We start from the raw sequence: 21,151 nt of genomic DNA on the forward strand, positions 1-21,151 counted from the left end.
TTGAATGTACAGCATATGAATATAGATGCCATTAAGTGTTTCTGTTGGTTCTGTACTGTGTTTTGGCTTTTTGAATGTGCTGATATCACAATGTAAAGGATGCTAATGGTTGACCAATGACTGCAGTGAAATTCCTGCTAAATGGATCTGGCTCCACCCACTGGTTGGTCAGTAAAGTGCAGCCTCTTCTTAATAAAGCAATCATAGGAAACTCTCGGGAACGTAGACTGAGTGCATTGCTGTGGGCAAGTACTGCTCCTGACTGTGACTCAGGAAAAAATAAAATAATGCTGTAAAGTGCAGTGATGTCCCATGTCCCTAAATATTCATAAATAAAACCCCTTAGAGACCAACATATTGAAGTTGGAACTAGCAGAATGAGCTATTTTAGTCATTTTACTGTCAGAGCTACACGAGGCTGTGCTAACTTTAGATTCTTTCATTTAAGCAGAAAAGCTGACTAAATTATGTATGAAAATTCAGTGCAGGTAAGCTAAAGTGCTTCTTCGCTGTATTAATTGTGGTATTAATAATGTAACATGTTGTATAAATCCAATTTTACTGCCCTGAGCTGTAGCTACACTTTAGCAGGCTATGGGTCGGGTTTCCATGTGGTTGGAGAGCTTGTTGTTTCTCATCATCAGATGGCGGTGTTTCTTAGGTCATTTTCTGTGTTTTGTTCAGCGAATAATTACAGCAATTGATGATGAAGTGTAGACATCAGTGCGCTGGAATGTAATCAATAAGTTATGTATTATATATCTTAATAAATACTGCTAACAATGTAATTATATTAAGTTAAGAAATATTCAACCACTGTATGATCAGTATCTTTAGAATATTGAATAGAATACCCTTTATTTTTTTTAATCAAATAATGTGCAAGGTAAGTTTATTCATATAGCACCTTATATACACTGCTGTCATTCAAAGTGCTTTACAAAGGAGAAAATAGTCATTTAAAAAGAAAAGGTTAAATTAAAAACATGATTAAAGCAAGATTAAAACAATAGATTTAAAAGAGAATCAACAAATTCAAATCAAATTAGAAATTACATTACATTAGATATCGCTTTTATCAGTTTACACTTTAGAAAAACTACATATTCAAAATACATTTTGTCTGATAACTGACAAAATACTGTTTTTGTGTGATTTTTTTTTTTCTTTTAACCAAAATGCTGTGTAGAGAGCAGGCAAAGAACTCCATTCAGCTCAGTATAGCTCCAGTTCGGCAGTGCAGATCAAAATGCTTGGACACCGCATTGTAGATATTGTATGCAGTATTTATCAAAAGTTTTATTACTACAATGGGTACAAATGGCTGTGAGTAAGCAGAAACAGGTATGAATTTCAACCACATGGGCCATAGCATAACAAATAGAGCAAAACATAACATTTCCTCAATGCCCAGGTGATAATAGACTTCTCACTGAAATAATTTCTCCTGCTTTAAAACTAATGGACACTTTGTGTGGCAAATTATTGACTATTGAATTGACATCGTCTCTCTGTACAGCCGCCGGAATCACAAACACCTTCATGCTGGAGGTAAAGATCCTCGTGTCATTAGTGATGCTTTTGGAGAAACCGACAATCTCCACTTCTGTGGTATTATCGGCGATCTCAGGTTTCTGTGAATAACACATTACAAACGTTGGTGACAGTAATCTTAAAAGAAAGCTAATTTCCATATAACAGAAAATAGTATTAACAGAGAGATAAACAGAATAAGGGGCGAGGCAGGATGAGGCAAAGATGACGGCTTTCCATGACATCTGGGCAACTATCATACAGACTCGGTGTATATACAAACACTCCTGTGCAAAAAAATATAAAAATGGGGAAAGGGAAAAACTCTCCTATACTAACTTACTCCATTTGTTTGTTTAACGATTTGTTGTTAAGACCATAAAAAGCTTAACATCCTTCCTTTTACTATGTCTGAGCACATATGTTCAGACCATGTAACGACATATAGATATAGCAGATTTGACTATTTTTATTCCTAAACTAAGCAGAACTCTTTGGACAAAGTTAACCCTTTTGACTGAAGATACAAAGAGGAATCACAAGGCTCAGGATATCTGACCAAACAAGTTTATGTGCCCAGAATCCTCTAAGGACTCTCTCTCAACCATCTCCCTTTTCAACCGACATTAGTATATCTGTAGACTGAATAAAAGTAAATTCTAGATACAAGTATTTGACTTTTGAAAATTCCCTTCTGGGGTCCATCTAACTATCTCTGAAAGAATGCCCTGTGTGTCTCTCTGGTAAACTATCAATGTGTAACTCAAGCTCATATTTCCCCATGCAGAATTGTCACATGTGAATTAATACTAAAATTCCCTTTTGTTTTGATAGTTATTTTATGATTCATACAGTGTAACCCAGTTTCTTTCATGGAATTATTTTGATTCTTATTCTTATTATTTATTAAGTTTTCAAAAAAAGGCGGGGGCCTGTTTACCACTGTGTTTCATCACCTCTTCTTTTAACAGCACTCTAAGTGTTTGGGAACTGAGGAGACACTGCTGTAGTGTTGAAAGTGAAATGTTTTCCATTCTTGTTTGATACAGGATTTCAGCTGCTCGTCAGTTCAGGGTCTCCTTTGTCATATTTTTCATTTCATTATGCACCAAATGTTTTCAGTGGTGACAGGTCTGGACTGCAGGCAGATCAGTTTAGCCTCCAGACTCTTTTTTAATCTGGAGCAATGCTGCTGTAATACATGCAGAATGTGGTTTGACATTGTCTTGCTGAAATAATTAAGGGCTTCCCTGAAAAAGATGTCGTCTGGATGGCAGCATGTTGCCAAAACATGTATTTATCATTCAGAATTACTGGTGCCTTCACAGATGTGCACGTCACCCATGCCATGTGCACTAATGCTCCCCTATACCATCATGAATACTGGCTTTTGAACTGTGCACTGATAACAAGCTGAGTAGTCTTTAGCCCAGAGGACACAGTATCCATGATTTCCAAAAAGAATTTCAAATGTTGATTCGTCGGACCACAGGACACTTTTCCACTTCCCCTCAATCCATTTTAAATGAGCTCGGGCCCAGAGAAGGTGGCAGCATTCCTGGATACTGTTTATGTACAGTTTCTTCTTTGCATTTTAGAGTTTTAACTTGCATTTGTGGATGCAGCAATGAACTGTGTTCACACAGTTTTTTTTAGAAGTGTTTCTGAGCCCATGCAGTGATTTCCACTACAAAATCATGTCTGTTGTTAATGCAGTGCTGCCTGAGGGCCCAAAGATCACGGCCAGCAAATACTGGTTTTTGGCCTTGTCCCTTACATACAGAGATTTCTCCACATTCTCTGAATCTTTTAATGTTATTATGTATCGTAGAAGAAGAAAAGCAAAAGTTCTTTGCTATTTTATGTTGAGAAACGTTATTCTTGAATTGTTGCACAATTTGATGGTGCAGTCTTTCACAGAGTGGTGAACCCCTCCTCATCTTTACTTCTGAAAGACTCAGCCTCTCTGGGATGCTCTTTATACCCGTAATTAATTTACTTAATGCTGTTCAACCATGTTCAGAAATCTGTGAAGTCATTGAGAAGATACTCAAGTACCAGGAAACAGACACAGCAAGAACAGTAAAAGAAAAGATGATGTAACAGAAGAAGTTAAGAGCTCATACTTAGCACTTTAAATATGCAGATATTTATTTTTGTTCCTTGTCAGTTTGTCGTGACTATGTCTAGATGTTGTTGTTGTTGTTGTTGTTGTTGTTTTTTTGTTTTTTTTTTGTTTTTTTTTTCTTCACTTACACATTAATCTGACGTGTTGTTAATTCTTTGACTTACTGTATTTGCACATTATATAGTCTAACTTAGCTGCATTTGTTTTTAAGTTACGTCAATTTATTTTGAAAGTGTTGACTGGCCAAAGACTTGTCATCACGAAATCTGTGAGCATAGTTTAAGAATTACGGACAGAACTAAAACACATCCAGGTCCGGTTGGATGCGACACTCTCAGGGTTCACCTCCCCAACTGCATCATCATGCAGCACCAGCGGCCCTCACTATCTACAAATAGCCCCGGTAAAGCACCCTCACTTCTGTATGTTATTTAGTCTCAACGCTGTGTTACTCTGTCCCCTTTTTAAGATAAACCCTGATCAGTCGTTACAGTAGCATTTATATTCCATTCTGTGTACTGCTCAAACCCCATAAAATATCTTTTTCTGTGTTTCAGCTGACTACAGTATGTTCATTTAGTGAATCTCATGTCTCTAGTTTCTCTCTGCATACCTATTATTGTAGCATTTAGTGCTTATATACCTTGTTATTAATAAATGACACTTATTAAAGTTATTAAAGTTAAAGTAACCTTCGCCTACCTGTGTAAAATGATCAAGTTGTAAGTCGCTCTGGATAAGAGAGTCTGCCAAATGCTGTAAGTGTAAATGATGGAGCTAGAAGCAGGCGAGACCCATACGTGTGTGTGTGTGTATATGAACAAATTCATAATAGTTGCAAACGTTTTCTGAGAATTATCTTATCTTAAATATACTATATATCCTGTAAGTTTCGATGCCCCAAATGAACAATGCCTAGAAAATGTTTCAGTTCATGGTTTTATGATTTTTGTTTATCCTGTACCTTTTATTGGCACATTAAAAATAAAAATTACCTCAAGTGTAGTATATGCTGTTGAGTTGAAACATCCTTCCTCCTCAGGCTTCAGGAGTAGATGAGTAATTTTCCATGGTTTACCAAGGCTAAGTTCGGTGAGGGCCACCTCTCTCCACAGGTAGACTTCAAATTGTCCCCCTTCACACTGCAGTGACACATCCAAGACGGGCACCGGTCCATGCTTCGTTTGTCTCAGCTGTACAGTACTCATCTAACATATTACAATAGGGCTGTGTAACACAAGATATGTATTGAAAAAAATTTTTATAAATCAAGGAACATTAAGAATAATAGGAATAACAATATTGTGCTTGCCTTAAAAATATTGTAATAATGATTGCACTAATGCATGGACAATAGATGATGGCCCATATTTACAAACATGTTCATTAGGTATGCATTCCTTGTCATAGACTCATTAGCCACTTTGTAAGGTACATCTACCACAGTTGTGCACTTTTAGGTGTTCACATACAGACTGTAATCCATCTATTGTCTGTTTCCAATCACAGGAGCATTGTTACTTGGACATTATGTTGGTGGGGGATCATTTTCAGTACAGCAGTGAAAATGACATTGTAACCCATTTATGTCTACTACCAAGTTATACTCAGGTATGCTTGGCTTATACCGACAAGTACACAGAAAATTTGTCAGATATAAAAGTAAGTATATTAACAACATAGACGCCTCAGGGAAGACAACTGGTGACAAGCCTGGTGATTTCGGGGTCCATATCTCTGGTTCCTGAAGGTAAGCAGGGCTTGCTGGAAAAAGCACATCATGCTCTACTGACCTGTGGATTTTGGCTTTGCTAAGCATTCCCCTCTAATGTAGTTTTATTCATGATGTCACCAGCAGGCTTGGGAGGGTTACTTTAAAAATCTATTCCATTCCAGATTACCGATTACCTGTTAAAACTGTAATTGTTACCTAATCCAAAGGATTTCTCTTATGGGGCAGTACAGAGAGAACAAGTGCAGAGAGGAAAACCAGTGAATACTAGGTTTTAATTTGATCAAGTAGATGTGATTTGTTGAATGATTTGGCTATATGGTAAGCAGACTGGAGTGTAATGATTGTGCACTGGTGTAGAGATGCCTCAGGCGATCTGCTCTACCCACGATCTACTGCTTGGCAGTCCAAGGAGTTACCACTCAGAGTTCACTGCCAGATCAGACCAGTTTGCTGCTGTACAATCTGGTGGTGTGGAAAATCAGGGTACATGACTGATTCAGATATCTTCAAGAAAATCAGATTTCAGTTCTGACAATAAAATACTTGGTAAAATCTATATAGATTCAGATCAAGTCAAATTTTATTTATATAGCACTTTTTACAACAGGTGTTGTCACAAAGCAGCTTTACAGAAAAAAATCTGGGTCCAAGCCCCCATGAGCGTCGCCAATGGGGACAGTGGCAAGGAAAACACTCCTAACAGCAAAAGGAAGAAAACTTAAGAGGAACCAAGACTGAAAAGGGGAAAACAATAACACAAGAGCAAGATTGGCTGAATATAAAACCGTGAACTGCTGCTGGGCGTAGGATTCTTCAGAATTCTATCTGGCAGAAGCACCACCCACCCCTTACTACCAAATTAAAAACTCTGTAAATCTACACGACTCGTGATCTTTTTCATTAAAACATCAAACTTCAGTGAATGATGACAAGTTTTCATTTGAATGTAATCCTGCTGGTAATCATTCTGTTTTATAATGTACCTGTAATTTGATTGTTTTTTGACTGTAACTCTAACGGATTACAGTGACCTCTTTTTTGTATCCTGATTACCTCTATAAAACTTAAGGTAAGCTATTTGTGTACTAAAAGTTTACGACTGTTACACTTATAAAATACTTTGTCTTCATAAACCAAAAAGTGGACTAGTATTTTATATAGTGTGTGTGTGTGTGTGTGTGTGTGTATGTATATATATATATAAAATGTAGATGTAGTAATTAGTTGTGTACTCAAAGATTACTACTCTTACACTTAAGTATACTTTTATGAACTAAAAAGTGGGCCAATTTAGTCCCAAGTTAGTACACTTACAGGTGTACTACTAGTACACTGATATTAGTATACTCACTGCATAAAATGTACATGGAAAATATAACATTACTTAAGTAAACTTAATAAAATGAACTTTAATATTTTTTGTAAGGGTACTCACTGTGATAATGTTCCCTTGAAGAGTGTAGTACTCCTTACACCTCTCTGGTTTCTTATCCTCCTTGGAAGGGGGGCAGATGGCATGTTTGCATTCTTCCTCTAATTCGGAAGACACAAAGATTTCTGATGTTGTCTTGTAAACTGTGGTTAAAGGACTGAAGAACATCTTCATCTGGTTGTTTTGTTGAGTTAGACGGTAATTTCTGATGTAGTATGACTGATTTTCATCAATCTGTTGGCAGTCTTCATTCTCCAGGTGGGCCACAATGAGCATTTGCCCATCAGTGAGAGCGCAGTCAGCAATTTGTTTAGATGACTGAACATCCACCACGCCATCCACCATCATGAAACTCTCGGCCCTGAATGTCGAGCGTTTTGCCACACATTTCAATCTAACAGAAGTTCAAAAACATATTTCAAATCACTTGTAAATCTGATAAATCATAAAATCACATAGTCTGTAGAGCTTGGCTCAATAATGAATAACAATTATTTTTTAGCTTGCTCTGGCTACTGTGCATGCGCCATCTCCACTATGAGGAGAGGGATTTTCCCACTTGTGGCTTAATCAGCAAGGTGGACTTTAAAGGATGACAAGGTGAAGCAGTTGTGGAGAGTTCCTTAATATAAAAGAACTGGATACGTAAAGAAATGGGTAACCAGTGCAGCTGGTAGAGAACTGGGGCTGATGTGTTTTTTGAAGAGATCAGTAAGTGAGCAGCAGAGTTTTAGACATATTGAAGTTGTTGCAGAATTTTTGCTGGGATATAAATAAAAAGACAATTTCAATAATCTAGCTCTTTACCGCTAAGGGAATCATATTTGATACCATCGTTTTTGAGACTTCTACATCATCAGTGAGTTGTTTTTTTTTTTTCTCCCTGCAAAAACTGAAAAAATAAAATCATGTAAATGTTCTCTGCCCCCTGGTGGATTATGCGAGCACTGCATGTACCAGAATACCTTTTAACTGAGACATCCAAAATGGCTGTCATCAATCAGTCACATACTGGCATGGATTTTACCAGTTTTGTAAAAGTTAAAACCTATAATTACTTCATATTTTACAGTTTATTTTATTGTAAAAGGGTGTTGAAAATGCATGTATATACAGCAAGTATATAAGGTAATTTATCTGTAAATCCATCATTTTATTGCATTTCATGCATTATGCATTCCTTTAAAACAACATATGCTCTTTTGATTAAGCAAACTAATTAAAGGTTTAAATTACATAATTAGATATATTTAGAGTAGAAGCTGAGATATTTATAACCAATATTGTATTTTTATATACACTTTTAAAAATGATGGTTCCTCAAGGGTCTTTAGCAAAGAAAATGGTTCTCTATAGAACCAAGAACACTCAAAGAACTCTTTGCATGATTAAAGGGTTCTTTGCATCATGAAAGCATTCTTCAGAATGGAGAATGGGCTGTAGATGGTTCTATGTAGAACCAAAAAGGCTTCTTCTATTGTTACAAGCTTGACATCGTTTTTCGTGCCATATAGAAGCCTTTTCAAAAAGGTTCTACATAGAACCATATGACAGTCTCCATCAATCTGAAGAACTTTAACAATATAAAGAACCCCTTAATCATGCAAAGGGTTCTTTCAGTGCTCATGGTTCTATATAGAACAATTTTCTTTACTAAAGAACTCTTGAAGAACCATCTTTTTAAGTGTGTATGCAATTCCTGATGATTGACCACTAGTTGCATGCTGCTTGCTTGCTAATAATTTTCTTTTGCTCATTGATTTTCACTAAAAACTGACTAATTCATCCATCCATCATCTAAACCGCTTATCCTTCTGGGTCGCGGTGGGGTGCTGGAGTCTATCCCAGTTGTCATCGGGCGGAAGGCAGGATACACCCTGGACAGGTCGCCAGTCCATCGCACGGCAGACAAACAGACATATAAATCCACACACACACTCACACCTAGGGGCAATTTAGCATGTCCAATTGGCCTGACTGCATGTTTTTGGACTGTGGGAGGAAACCCACACAGACACGGGGAGAACATGCAAACTCCACACAGAAACGACCCTGGTCACCCGGCCGGGAATCGAACCGACAGCGCTACCCACTGCGCCACCGTGCCGCCCCTGACTAATTCAGAGGAAAAATAATTTGGTTTTGGTGCACATTTGTAGATGGCAAAAAAGCATAGTGTTGAAATCCTAAAGATGATTTTGGATGAAGATTCAAGTGACATGGAGCAGTTAGGGGAAGATGATGATGAGGAGGAGGAATGGACTCCTAACACTGCAGTGTGTAAGGAGGGAAACTCAGATAGTAGCGATGAGGAAGACTTGCAAGATAAAAGTGTCAACCAGAAACGTGCAGAAGTCAAAGGCCTAACAATAACAACACAGGACACAACAATAACGTAGTCATCAAGGGTCAAAGTGAAAAGGAAAAAGTATCATGGGAAAAATAAACTATTTGTACATTCAGAGGTTGAATTTGATGAATATGTCGAGGAAGACTCAGAAGACAGGCTTGACTGGACACCATGTAGTTCAAAAGTTTTGGGACTGATGAAATGCTACAGGAAACTGCAGAACAAACAAACTTGTACAATGTGCAGACAGAAGAAAAATCAGTGAACACTGATTACGAAAGAAATTAAACAAATTCACATGTGGTTAGTACAGATGGCCAAAGTCTATTGGATGATGGAGATAACGCACTCTGCAGTTTGAGATGTGATGTCTAGAGATCAATTTCTGAAATTACTGACACTAATTCACTTTCAGGACAACCTCATTGTGCCTGATGATGCAAAGAAAGACAAACTTCGGAAACTCAGGCCATGGTTACAGAAATTACGCAATTTACTACAATTTTTTTGCATACCTCTTGAAGAATGTCACACCATTGATGAAATCATCTAATCAAGGGCAAATCACATTTATGTGTCTACTCTAGCAAAACCTCACAAGTGGGGATTCAAGATGTGAAGATGTGCTGGACAAAGTGGCTTTCTTCACGACTTTGACATTTGCCAGGGAGCAGAAAATCCAGACCAAGCAAAATCTGATGTTGGTGCTACTGGAGGCATTGTCCTGAAAATGACCTCAACCCTTCCAGCAGGAAAAAAGGACTATTTCTCATCAGTTCCACTGATGGAACACTTGAAAGAAAGAGGGATCTACTACATAGACACAGTCCTAATGTCCAGGGGTCAAAGACAGCAACATGATGGATGAGAAAGACTTATAGACAAAAGGAAGAGGGTCTCTGGCTTTAAGAGTAAACTGGGACAACACCATCACTGTAAGATGGTGTTGTCTTTGTTTACCTACTTTCTTCTTTTGTTAGCATCAAAGCACCAGGCAATGTGAAACGTTGGGAACGAAAATCCAAAACCTGCATAATGGTTCCCAGACCAGCAATTGTTGAAACATACAAGTTCATGGGAGGAGTTGACTTTCTTGATATGCTGTCTGCACTTTACAAGTTTGACTTCAGATCCCAAAGAAGGTATATGTTCATTTGGTGGTGCACGGTCACAGTGGCAGTAATCAGTGCATGGAACCTCTACAGAAGAGACCAGAAAAAACTGAAGCCCAGACAGAAATCCATGGCCTTGCGAAGGTTTCAGACTGCTGTTGGCACTTTTCTCACAAATGGCAAAGGGGAAAAACAAGTGTGGCAGAAGACAGAAGATCCTAGCCCCTCACCCCCCTCCCTGCAAAGGGCCAACCTTTAGTGTGCCCCCTGATGCGAGAAAGGATGGCATTGATCATTTCCCAACCTGGGAAACCTGACAGAGAAACAAGAGATCCCAATTATTCCTTTGGAATTTTGGAAGTTTGGAATTATTTCTGTAGGCTTTTGTTTGTTTAAAAAACCTCTTCAGCTCCTGATCCTACAGGTCTTCTTTGGGGTTCAGGTCAGAGAACTGGGGTGGCCATAGCAAAACTTTAATTCTGTGGTCAGTGAACCATCTTTGTGTTGATTTTGAGGTGTGCTTTGGATCTTTGCCTGCTGGAAGATCCAACCATGGTCCAGTTTAAGCCTCCTGGCTGAGGCAGTCAGGTTTTTATTTTCATATCGATTGGTACTTGATGGGGTCCATGATACCATGTATCTGAAAAAGTTGTCCAGGTCTTTGGAAGCAAAACAGTACCACAACATCACGGATCCACCTTTACACTTCACTATGGGGGTGAGGTACTTTTCTCCATGGCTATCTGTGTGTGTACACCAAAACATTTCTTCTGGCACCCCAAAACAACCTGTGGTTCTGTAGGTGGATTCTGATTGTAGTTTGGGAGACATTCTGACTCCCATTCTGAGACCTAACTGACCTAATGTCCGCAATTCTCCAGCTGTGATCCTTGGAGATTCTTTGTCCACTCAAACCATCCTCCTCACTGTGGGGCCAGTATAGACATACATCCTCTTACCAGCAGATACTTAACATCTCCAGTTGTTTCAAGCTTCTTAATGTTTGCCCTGATAGCTGTTTTCGTGTAGCCATTTCCGGATTTGTGCAGCTCAACAACCTTTTGTTTCACCTCACTGCTGTTTTCTCTGGTCTTTCTCGTGGATGACTGAGGAATTTGGCCTGTGTTTTATCTCATATATATTACACAGTGAAACAGGAAGTCATGACTGAAATATTCCTAATCTCTCAGGTGAACTGTAAAATGAAGGGAAAATATATATATATATATATATATATGAATGTGAATATACTTCAGTTAGATTTCACTCTTAAGAATTTATAGGGGTAAGAATAAGATTTAGGATTTTTAGTTCAATCATTGTACTTTAAATAAAGGTTAGATTTTTGAAAATAATTTTAATAAAAGATGGGTTTAATTTACATAGTTCTGAGTTTACGTACACCGACCAGGCATAACATTATAACCACCTCCTTGTTTCTACGCTCATTGTCCATTTTATCAGCTCCACTTACTATATAGGTGCACTTTGTAGGTCTACAGTTACAGACTGTAGTCCATCTGTTTCTCTGCATACTTTGTTAGCCCACTTTTACCCTGTTCCTCAGTGGTCAGGACCCCCATGGACCCTCACAGAGCAGGTACTATTTGGGAGGTGGGTCATTCTCAGCACTGCAGTAACACTGATGTGGTGGGGGTGTGTTAGTGTGTGTTGTGCTGGTATGAGTGGATCAGACACAGCAGTGCTGCTGGAGTTTTTCCTCACTGAGCTGGACTTACCATATTATTTTAGTATTATAAATGTAATACATTTGATAATTAATACTTAGATGAACATTAGACAGTGGTCAAGGAGGAAATCATGATTCTTGACTGATATTGTATCCTTTGTTGTATTGTTCACATGTGATGACATCTTAGTCTTTGCTGAAATATTTTTAGTTAATGCTTTTAGATGGCACTCCATTTTAAATAGCTCATTTTTCTAACTAGACCTTTGTTGCCTTATGAAATAGCATCCTCCACTGAGTTGAAGCATCTGATTGTATTTGAGCAAACAGTGGTTTTCTGTGGAATTTTACCTGCTATTTCCATTAGCTATATATAGCAACCACCTGCAATGCCTACAACAAAATAGCAATGGTCTAAGAGCACCTTAGCAACCAAGAATACCATGGCAACCACTGTTTACACTACCATATAACAAAATGAACACATTTAGCTTTGAACACTAGTATAACACAGTCTAATGTTGAACATTTCCTACTGTTTTAACTTTTCAACATAATTAGCTGGCTTTTTCACACCTACTTAAAGTTAATTCAAAAACTTTAATTTTCTGGTTTCTACATGTTATTTAACACTATAAACTATAAGCTCTTTTGTTTCAAAATGGAACTTAAATCCCTTTTATAGGCCTTTTTGACCCTGTTTCATTCCTTCAAACATTTTATCTCATGAACACATAAATTACAGATATGCTGTGATTCCTTCGTTTAATAATCCTTTGAACATGAGGTAAAACAATGAATAGATAAATACTGAGTTTACAAATTAACCTTTAAAATGTTGCAGAATGTCTGTGTCCTTTGGGGTATAGCATGTTTTTAGATTTCTTGTTGTTGGGGGAAAATATTTTGTTTAGAATTCTGTACTATGGCAACTAACTGGTATCCAGTGCTGTCAGTGCAGGACATTAATGGTAGTGTAAGGTGAATGAAGTGTAGGATAACATGGAGTGAAACTGTTTAAAAGTTAGGTCTTTATATTTTGTATAAGATATTTAGCTTTTTTCAGATTCTGTTCATTATTATAATTTTTTTTAATTATTGTTCAAAACCCAGTTGTATTTATAAATCCATGAGATTTTGAGAAATACTGCAAGGTGACAGATACACTATATTGCCAAAAGTATTCACTCACTAATCCAAATCATTGAATTCAGGTGTTCCAATTATTTCCATGGCCACAGGTGTATAAAACCCAGCACCTAGGCCTGCAGACTGCTTCTATAAACATTAGTGAAAGAATGGGTCGCTCTCAGGAGCTCAGTGAATTCCAGCATGGTACCGTGATAGGATTCTGCCTGTGCAACAAGTCCAGTCATGAAATTTCCTCACTACTAAATATTCCACAGTCAACTGTCAGTGGTATTATAACAAAGTGGAAGCGACTGGGAACGACAGCAACTCAATCACGAAGTGGTCGGCCACGTAAAATGACAGAGCGGGGTCAGCAGATGCTGAGGCGCATAGTGCGCAGAGGTCACCAACTTTCTGCAGAGTCAATCGCTACAGACCTCCAAACTTCATGTGGCCTTCAGATCAGCTGAAGAACAGCGTGGAGAGCTTCATGGAATGGGTTTCCATGGCCGAGCAGCTGCATCCAAGCCTTACATCACCAAGCGCAATGCAAAGCGTCGAATGCAGTGGTGTAAAGCGCCGCCACTGGACTCTAGAGCAGTGGAGACGTGTTCTCTGGAGTGACCAATCACGCTTCTCCGTCTGGCAATCCAATGAATGAGTCAGGGTTTGGCGGTTGCCAGGAGAACGGAACTTGTCTGACTGCATTGTGCCAAGTGTAAAGTTTGGTGGAGGGGGGATTATGGTGTGGGGTTGTTTTTCAAGAGTTGGAGTACACCTTTGGGATGACCTTATGGTCATTGGGAGTCAGAACCTTGAACTTCATGATACTCGATGAGAATAACAGTGGGCCTCATTCACCAACCGTTCATAAGAATAAATTTCTTCTTAAAACCCATTTATGCAGTTTTTCGAAGATTCGGACATTCAGCAATGTTTTCTTATTTGTTCTTAGGTAAGAACAGAATCTACACACTCAAGAGCACAAAGGTGAAAACAGTTCTGCGCTTTAAGAACACGTCATGAATCTGACAGACTTTTTCTTAGGAACAGATTTCTCAAGAACACATTTAAGAAAAAACTTAGGAAGATATTAGTGGAGAATGAGGACCAATGTGTCCACATGCCTGAGCTTGAATAAATAATAAAGATGCTGTAAGATTAATGTTTCAATGAAAAATCAAGATTGACCTTATCATTGTTTGGAAATGGTATTTGGGAATGAAATTTATAAGTTATAACAAGATGTTTTTTGAATCTATAGATGATTATTCTACTAATGCAATCTTTCATTTTTAAACATCCTCTATAGTTGCCCTGTGCCTTGACATTGTAACACAACTAACAACATAGCAACTAATGAGAAACCAGAAAATAAGTAGAAAATTTAGATTGTTTGTGTTTAACTGAATAAACAAAAGAAGACACAAAGATGACAAAACAACAGTTGAAAATGACTCTGCTCACGCCTGTGAAAAAAGAGCTGTCATAAACAAAACACACTGATACATTCTTGGATGCATCAACAACTAAATGATCTTGTTTGGTCCAAATTGAATTTAATTGAATTTAAACTGAATTTGAACTGAGTTTTTGGCTTGGCAGTCTCAGTTAGTCATCGAAATTTGTATCTGTTTACTGTCTCATTAATTTATTAATGATTTACTGAACTTCTAGATTGCTCATATAGCTATAGTGACTACAAATTAATGACCACTAGAAACAACAGACCTGCTGGCTAGACATTCTTCAAAGTATGCTTCACAGCATCCACCAAAGGATCCAACACAACATCCAGCACAGCATCTCCCACAGCATCTGCCACAGCGTCTGCCATAGCACTGAGCAATCAGTGCTACTATCAAGGTGATGGCAATGAAACTAAAAATTGTAATCTGGAAAAAAAGACAGCACAGTATTGTCAGTATCGTCTATATATACTGAGTAGTCACTTCATTAGGTACACCTCCTTGAATGTACATTTGTCCATTTAATCAGCTCCATTGATCATATAAGTTCACTTTAGTTCTACAGTTACAGACTGTAGTCCATCTGTTTCTCTGCATACTTTGTTAGCCCCCTTTTACCCTGTTCTTCAGTGGTCAGGACCCCCACAAGACCCTCACAGAGCAGGTACTGTTTGGGTGGTGGATCATTCTCAGCACTGCAGTAACACTGACGTGGTGGTGGTGTGTTAGTGTGTGTTGTGCTGGTCTGAGTGGATCAGACACAGCAGTGCTGCTGGAGTTTTTAAACACCTCAGTGCTGCTGCTAGACTGAGAACCAAAAACATCCAGCCAACAGCGTCCTGTGGGCAGCGTCCTCAGGATTAGAGGATGACTGGTAGACCACTAAACTGTACAGCAACAAATGAGCTACTGTCTCTGACTTAACCTCTACTAGGTTGACCAAAAAGGCGGAACTGACTAAAAAACAGTGAGTGATCCTCTTGGTGGACTATTCTAAGTCCAGCAGCGACACTGACATGTTTAAAAACTCCATCAGCACTGCTGTGTCTGATCCACTCAGACCAGCGCAACACACACTCAGTGATGTTAAGGGCTGGACTCTGGGGTGGTCAGTCCATCATTCAGCTTCTTTGTTCGATGTGTCCGTCTCCTTTTCTCAGTGAGGTTCTTCTTGACAGCTACACATCCTTTCAGACCCACAGCGCTGAGTCGTCTTCTCACAGTGGAAGGATGGACAGAAACACCTGTGGATGTTTTCAGATCTGAAGCAGCTTGATTTTCTCCTCTCTCTCAAAGATGAAAGCTTTAAGTGCTGTTTATCTGATGGGGGCAGTTTTGGGGTCGACCAGCTCTTCCAGGTGGTTGTTAGGAGGCCTGTTTTCTCTGGAGCTTTTTTTTTTATAATTTTAGAAATTTTGTAAATTCATGTAGTTTCCTTTCACTTTCTAATTCCTTATGTAAGTGGAATATGTTATATTTCTGAGTAGATTATATATCTCCTGAAAAATCAATGATGCCCTTAATAATAATAATAATAATAATAATAATAATGTACTTAATGCATAGTTTGACTGGAAATTAATACAACTTCATTTCCAAAAAAGTTGAGATGCTGTGCAGAATGTAAATTAAAATAGAATGCAATGCAAATTCTGTAAACCATATTTTTAAAGGAAAATATTACAAACACAACTTATCAAATGTTGAAACTGAGAATTTTTAGTGTTTTTGGAAAAATGTATGTCCATTTTGAATTTGATGCCAACAACAAATTCCAAAACAGTTGGGACGGGGGCCTGTTTACCATATGTTAAACATTTGTGTTTCATCACCTCTTCTTTTAATAACACTCTGTAAGCATTTGGGAACTGAGGAGACACTGCTGTAGTTTAGAAAGTGAAATGTTTTTCCGTTCTTGACTGATACAGGATTTCAGCTGCTCATCAGGTCAGGGTCTCCTTTGTCATATTTTTTATTTCATAATGCACCCAATGTTTTCAGTAGTGACAGTTCTGGACTGCAGGCAGGTCAGTTTAGCACCTGGACTCTTTTAATATGGAGCAATGCTGCTGTAATACATGCAGAATGTGGTTTTACATTGTCTTGCTGAAATAATCAAGGCCTTTCCTGAAAAAGACGTTGTCTGGATGGCAGCATATGTTTCCAAAACATGTATATATCATTCAGCATTAATGATGTCTTCACAGATGAGCACGTCACCCATGCCATGTCCACTAATGCCCCCCCATACCATCATGAATACTGGCTTTGAACTGTGCACAGATAACAAGCTGAGTGGTCTTTAGAACACAGTGTCCATGATTTCCAAAATTAATTTCAAATGTTGATTCGTTGGACCACAGGACACTTTTCCACTTCCCCTCAGTCCATTTTAAATGAGCTCAGGCCCAGAGAAGGTGGTAGCATTTCTGGGTCCTGTTTATATTTGGTTTCTTCTTTGCATTTTAGAGTTTTAACCAGCAGGTTTTTTTTTTTTAGCATTATACAACTTTACCAGCCTTTTGTTCCCCCATCCCAACTTTTTTGGAACATGTTGTTGGCATCAAATTCAAAATGGGCAAATATTTTTCACTTTTAACGTTTAATATGTTGTCTTTGTACTATTTTCAATGAAATATAGGGTTTAATTAGGTTTGATATGCACATCGTTGCATTTTGTTTTTATTTATATTTTGCACAGTGCCCTAACTTTTGTGAAAATGGGGTAGTACATGATAGGTGGTGTCTGACTTTTGCACTTTTTGTGACTGAATACTGTAACCAGGGAAAATTCTCCATCCAGGCATAAATAAAAGCTTTCTTTGGTGCTGAAGTACTGAGGTGGATACTAAGCCAATCATGTTTACTTTGAAAATATTTTTGCCCACCTTCTCAGTGTTCTACTAATGATTTTGCTTTACCAATTTCACATATGTGCATGCAATATAATGTAGGTGATCAAATAAACAAAACAAAAAACAAACAAACAAAAAAAAAACATGCATTTTAATGATTTATGCACAAAATTTGAAAATCAATGGACTTCTCTTTTAAATAAAGGTAGCTTACCTTAGGTATGTAAATTGCAAAGTTCTCCTTGACATTCTTTGTTGAGTCACACTCAGTGTGGTTAGCGGTTATCAAACAGGACACATATCTGCCATCAGCAAAGAACAAGACCAGCCAAAAAACAGATGGAACTGTACAGGTCATAAATTTCACACAGCATCTACAACTGCATTTGGAACCATTCTGATGCTGTGGAGTTTCAGAATCAGACCAGAGGTTGGACTTCCACAAGTAAGTGCCAAAGTTAATAGCAAGAAGCAGAGGCATCGTCAAGTAAAAAAGGAAAAATGTCCATGCAACTTCACAAGGGCACACAAAGTCTTGCTCAACAAGTTTTTCTAAAACAACAAGAACAAGGTTGACCATCACGTAACTACGCCATGGGTGGTCTTTTAAAATTGCAATAAGTCCTGCTAGTATCATTTCTAATGAGTATAGCACAAAACTGCCAACACGGAATCTAAACTGGTCCTGCAGTGCCGAGATCAGCTTTAAGACTGAAATAACCTGCTCTGATACAGTGAGATAAGGTCACGTTTCTACAAGAGAAAAACAGGAAGCTGTGTTGTCTTCATGACAGACAGACAGTGCTGGTGATGCTTGTGGATGCAGAGTTTGATATGACATTTGGTGATCATGCAAACAAGTTATTAACTAGTGTAATTCCTAGACATTCCAGAAATTTTGGAGTTGACTGTGATTGCCATTCAAAGTGTCAGGAATTGACACAATAATCTTGGATCCAAAACTCAGATAAGATAAATTAAAATAACTTTCTTAACAAGGTTTTTACAGGTTGTTACTTGTTACTCTATAAACAATATACATTATAATAAAAGTAAAAAGTAAGATAAAAATATAAACTCTATCCTTCACAAAAAATTAACAATATAAACAATTATAAATAAATAAAAAACTAAAATATTTACACTCTAAGGATATTTTGCCTGAAATTCACATGGAGTTTGCACATGAGCTACTGGTTTATGTTACACATGGGAATGATGAGGAGTTAACAATATAAACATTATAAATAGATAGCAAAAAATCTTTACACTATAGAGATATTTTAAAAATTATATTTGACATTGAGTTATATTGCACACAGGAAATGATGATGACATAGCTGACGTTCTTAATGAGATGGTGGCTACCCCAGCAGAACACTCCATAAAAGATGGCTGATGCCACAACGGTGTCGAAGAAGGTCCTCAGGAGCGCCCCCTGCACTCCAACCACCTCAGTCTCCTGAGCAGTCTATAAAGTGCACTAGTGTTTTCTGACCAGTCGAGTCTATTGTTGAAGTGAAATCCCATATAAAAGTATATCTGGCAAAAATAAAAAGTATAAAACCTCTGACCATAGTGAAGAAATTTGGAGAGTTAAAGCTAGCATGGCTGCTTCTGCTGTTTAATCTGATCTTCTCTGTTTTCTCAGAGCTACCGCTGTGTTTATTTTGATATCCGAAGAATACAATCTAACAAAGCCAAAAAACAGTGCTTCCAACAATAAAGGAAGCCTTTCGCATTTTTTACGCAGTGATAGAAAACCTGAAAGCACGATGAATGTTCCAATTTTACATCTACAAACTGATCTTGATAAAATTATGTTACTGTTGCATACAGGGACAGGCACATGATGTAACTCTAGCGGCAGATTTAAAGAAGCAGCTTATTTTACGGCCCAGTACGGGGCTCGTCAGGTTCTTTGGCTTAACTTAGCTGATTAACAGGTGCTGGCTAAGTTGTACCTGATTCTCCATTATTATCTATTAATGTGGGTACATATGGGACTGTATTCATTATGGAATTGTGGATTGTATTCAAAATGTGAATTGATTATTTTTTGACTTACAACCCCAGGAATAGCACATATGAAGGAACCACTGGGTGAGTAAAAGAACTGAAGAGATAGCAGAACAGCTGATATTTAGTACAGGTTAAAGCAGGAACTGAATGTATTACTTGCACTAATCTTGTTTTAATGGTGGTTGTTGAAAGTAAGGCTAAATCTAAGTGCTCAGAAACACTGCGAGACGATGCTGAAGTGTCCAGTAGCACAAATCTGGGTGAGTAGGAGAAACTAGTTAAGGGAGTTGGAAGATAAAACGTCTTTCTCTGAGTAACAGTTGACAGTTTTAAATAGCTAATGAAGGACAGTGACTGAAAAAGTGAAACATTTGGAGGAAAATATATGGAAGTCAATGTGAGGAAAGAGGGATGAAGTGTGTTACCACAGTAACACCACAAAGGAAGCAGAGTTTAATGTTTTTAGTGGACCTTTAATATGGAGGTCATGATGACATCACTTGCAGTTGAAATGTTCTGTTTCTGAACATTGTACTATGTATTTCAATAGGTAAAACGTTTACTTCTCCATGCTCTACCCAAAATGCAATCTTCATAGGAACTGCTGATGGGTTGGGCAAACTAAGAAAACAGAAAAATCTCAATCAACCTAATGAATGTAGGCTGGAGTTTACATTTGCTACATGGTTAAAATTCAATGCTACCAAGCAGGACTCTGTTTATGTAGTCTAATAAAACTGTGTCAGTCGGAAGAGACAATGAATTTATCTAAATGTATGACATTTATTCATCTTAAAACAGGAATTGACACCAAGCCTGCTAAAGCGAATGTTGAGGCCTGAGCTAATAAACAGCTCATTGGAAGACTGATGGGCAAACTGGTGGGCATTGATGTCCCACCGTGCAGCACACATCCAGGTGAGGATGGAAAATATATGACTGTTATGATAAAAATGCTGAAAACTATAAAACTGATGGTGTTTATTCATGCAGAAGCAGTGAAGGAGATGCCAGTGGTGATGGATGTTGAAGCTCAGGCCGAAGCCTTCCAGGAGATCATAAATGTTAACATGGAAAATAACGAAGCAGCAATGGAGAAACCTCTGGGTGAGAAAATGACCTGAACATGAACTGAATCCTGATGCTGTGGTCTGAGGATGTGCTTAGATGTTCTAGCCATACACTCATTTCACTTGAATGTCATCTTGAAATCCAAAGTGGAGCTGAAGCAGGAAAACTAAAAGAGACACCAGCACAAAATGCGCAGGCAAGTGGAGTTAAAATTAGCTGGAGCAAATTAGCTATTTTAAACCAACTTTATCATGAGTAAAAAATGACACTACTGGGAAACTGATGGTATTTACTGATATTAATGCAGACAGGCCTGCTAAAGCCAGGGCTGCAGCCAGAGCCAAAAAACAGCTCATTAGAGGACTCATGGGCAAACTGGTGGGCACTGATGGGCTGGACTACACCAAAACAGACAGTATATGTCTAGGTGATTATAGAAAAGGATGAAAATAATAAAACTATAAAACTGATGGTATTTAAACCTGTGAGTCATGAACACAACACAGCTGGAAAACTGCTGATATTTATTCATGTTAACACAGTAAGCGACATGCGGAAGGTGAGGCCTGCTAAAGCTGATACTGAGGTCAGAGCCAATAAACAGCTCATTAGAAGACTGACGG

At 38.1% G+C, this 21,151-nt stretch overlaps 1 protein-coding gene across 1 annotated transcript; it reads right to left on the reverse strand.

The window, feature by feature from the left end:
• Nucleotides 1-866: 866 nt before the first annotated feature.
• On the reverse strand, nucleotides 867-18,129 carry LOC118800187. Its single transcript, XM_036560364.1, has 5 exons — nucleotides 17,650-18,129; nucleotides 14,843-15,006; nucleotides 6,832-7,222; nucleotides 4,657-4,869; nucleotides 867-1,634 (listed from the first exon to the last, which is right to left on the reverse strand). The coding sequence occupies exons 1-5, from the start codon at nucleotides 18,070-18,072 to the stop codon at nucleotides 1,404-1,406; spliced, it is 1,422 nt and encodes a 473-aa protein (XP_036416257.1). The 5' UTR covers nucleotides 18,073-18,129; the 3' UTR covers nucleotides 867-1,403.
• Between the last annotated feature and the right edge of the window lie 3,022 nt (nucleotides 18,130-21,151).

The sequence above is a fragment of the Colossoma macropomum genome, unplaced genomic scaffold (genome assembly GCF_904425465.1).
Source record: "Colossoma macropomum unplaced genomic scaffold, Colossoma_macropomum, whole genome shotgun sequence".
Taxonomy (NCBI): Eukaryota; Metazoa; Chordata; class Actinopteri; order Characiformes; family Serrasalmidae; genus Colossoma; species Colossoma macropomum.

Bases quoted from the DNA above. Each gene is read 5' to 3' on its own strand.
- LOC118800187 (XM_036560364.1), bottom strand. From the start codon at position 18,072: ATGATACTAGCAGGACTTATTGCAATTTTAAAAGACCACCCATGGCGT. The intron at 7,223-14,842 runs GTCTGTTGTTTC...AACTTCTGTTAG, and splicing joins GAAGAATGTCTAGCCAGCAG to ATTGAAATGTGTGGCAAAAC. The intron at 4,870-6,831 runs GTGAGTACCCTT...GTAATATGTTAG, and splicing joins TTCAAGGGAACATTATCACA to ATGAGTACTGTACAGCTGAG.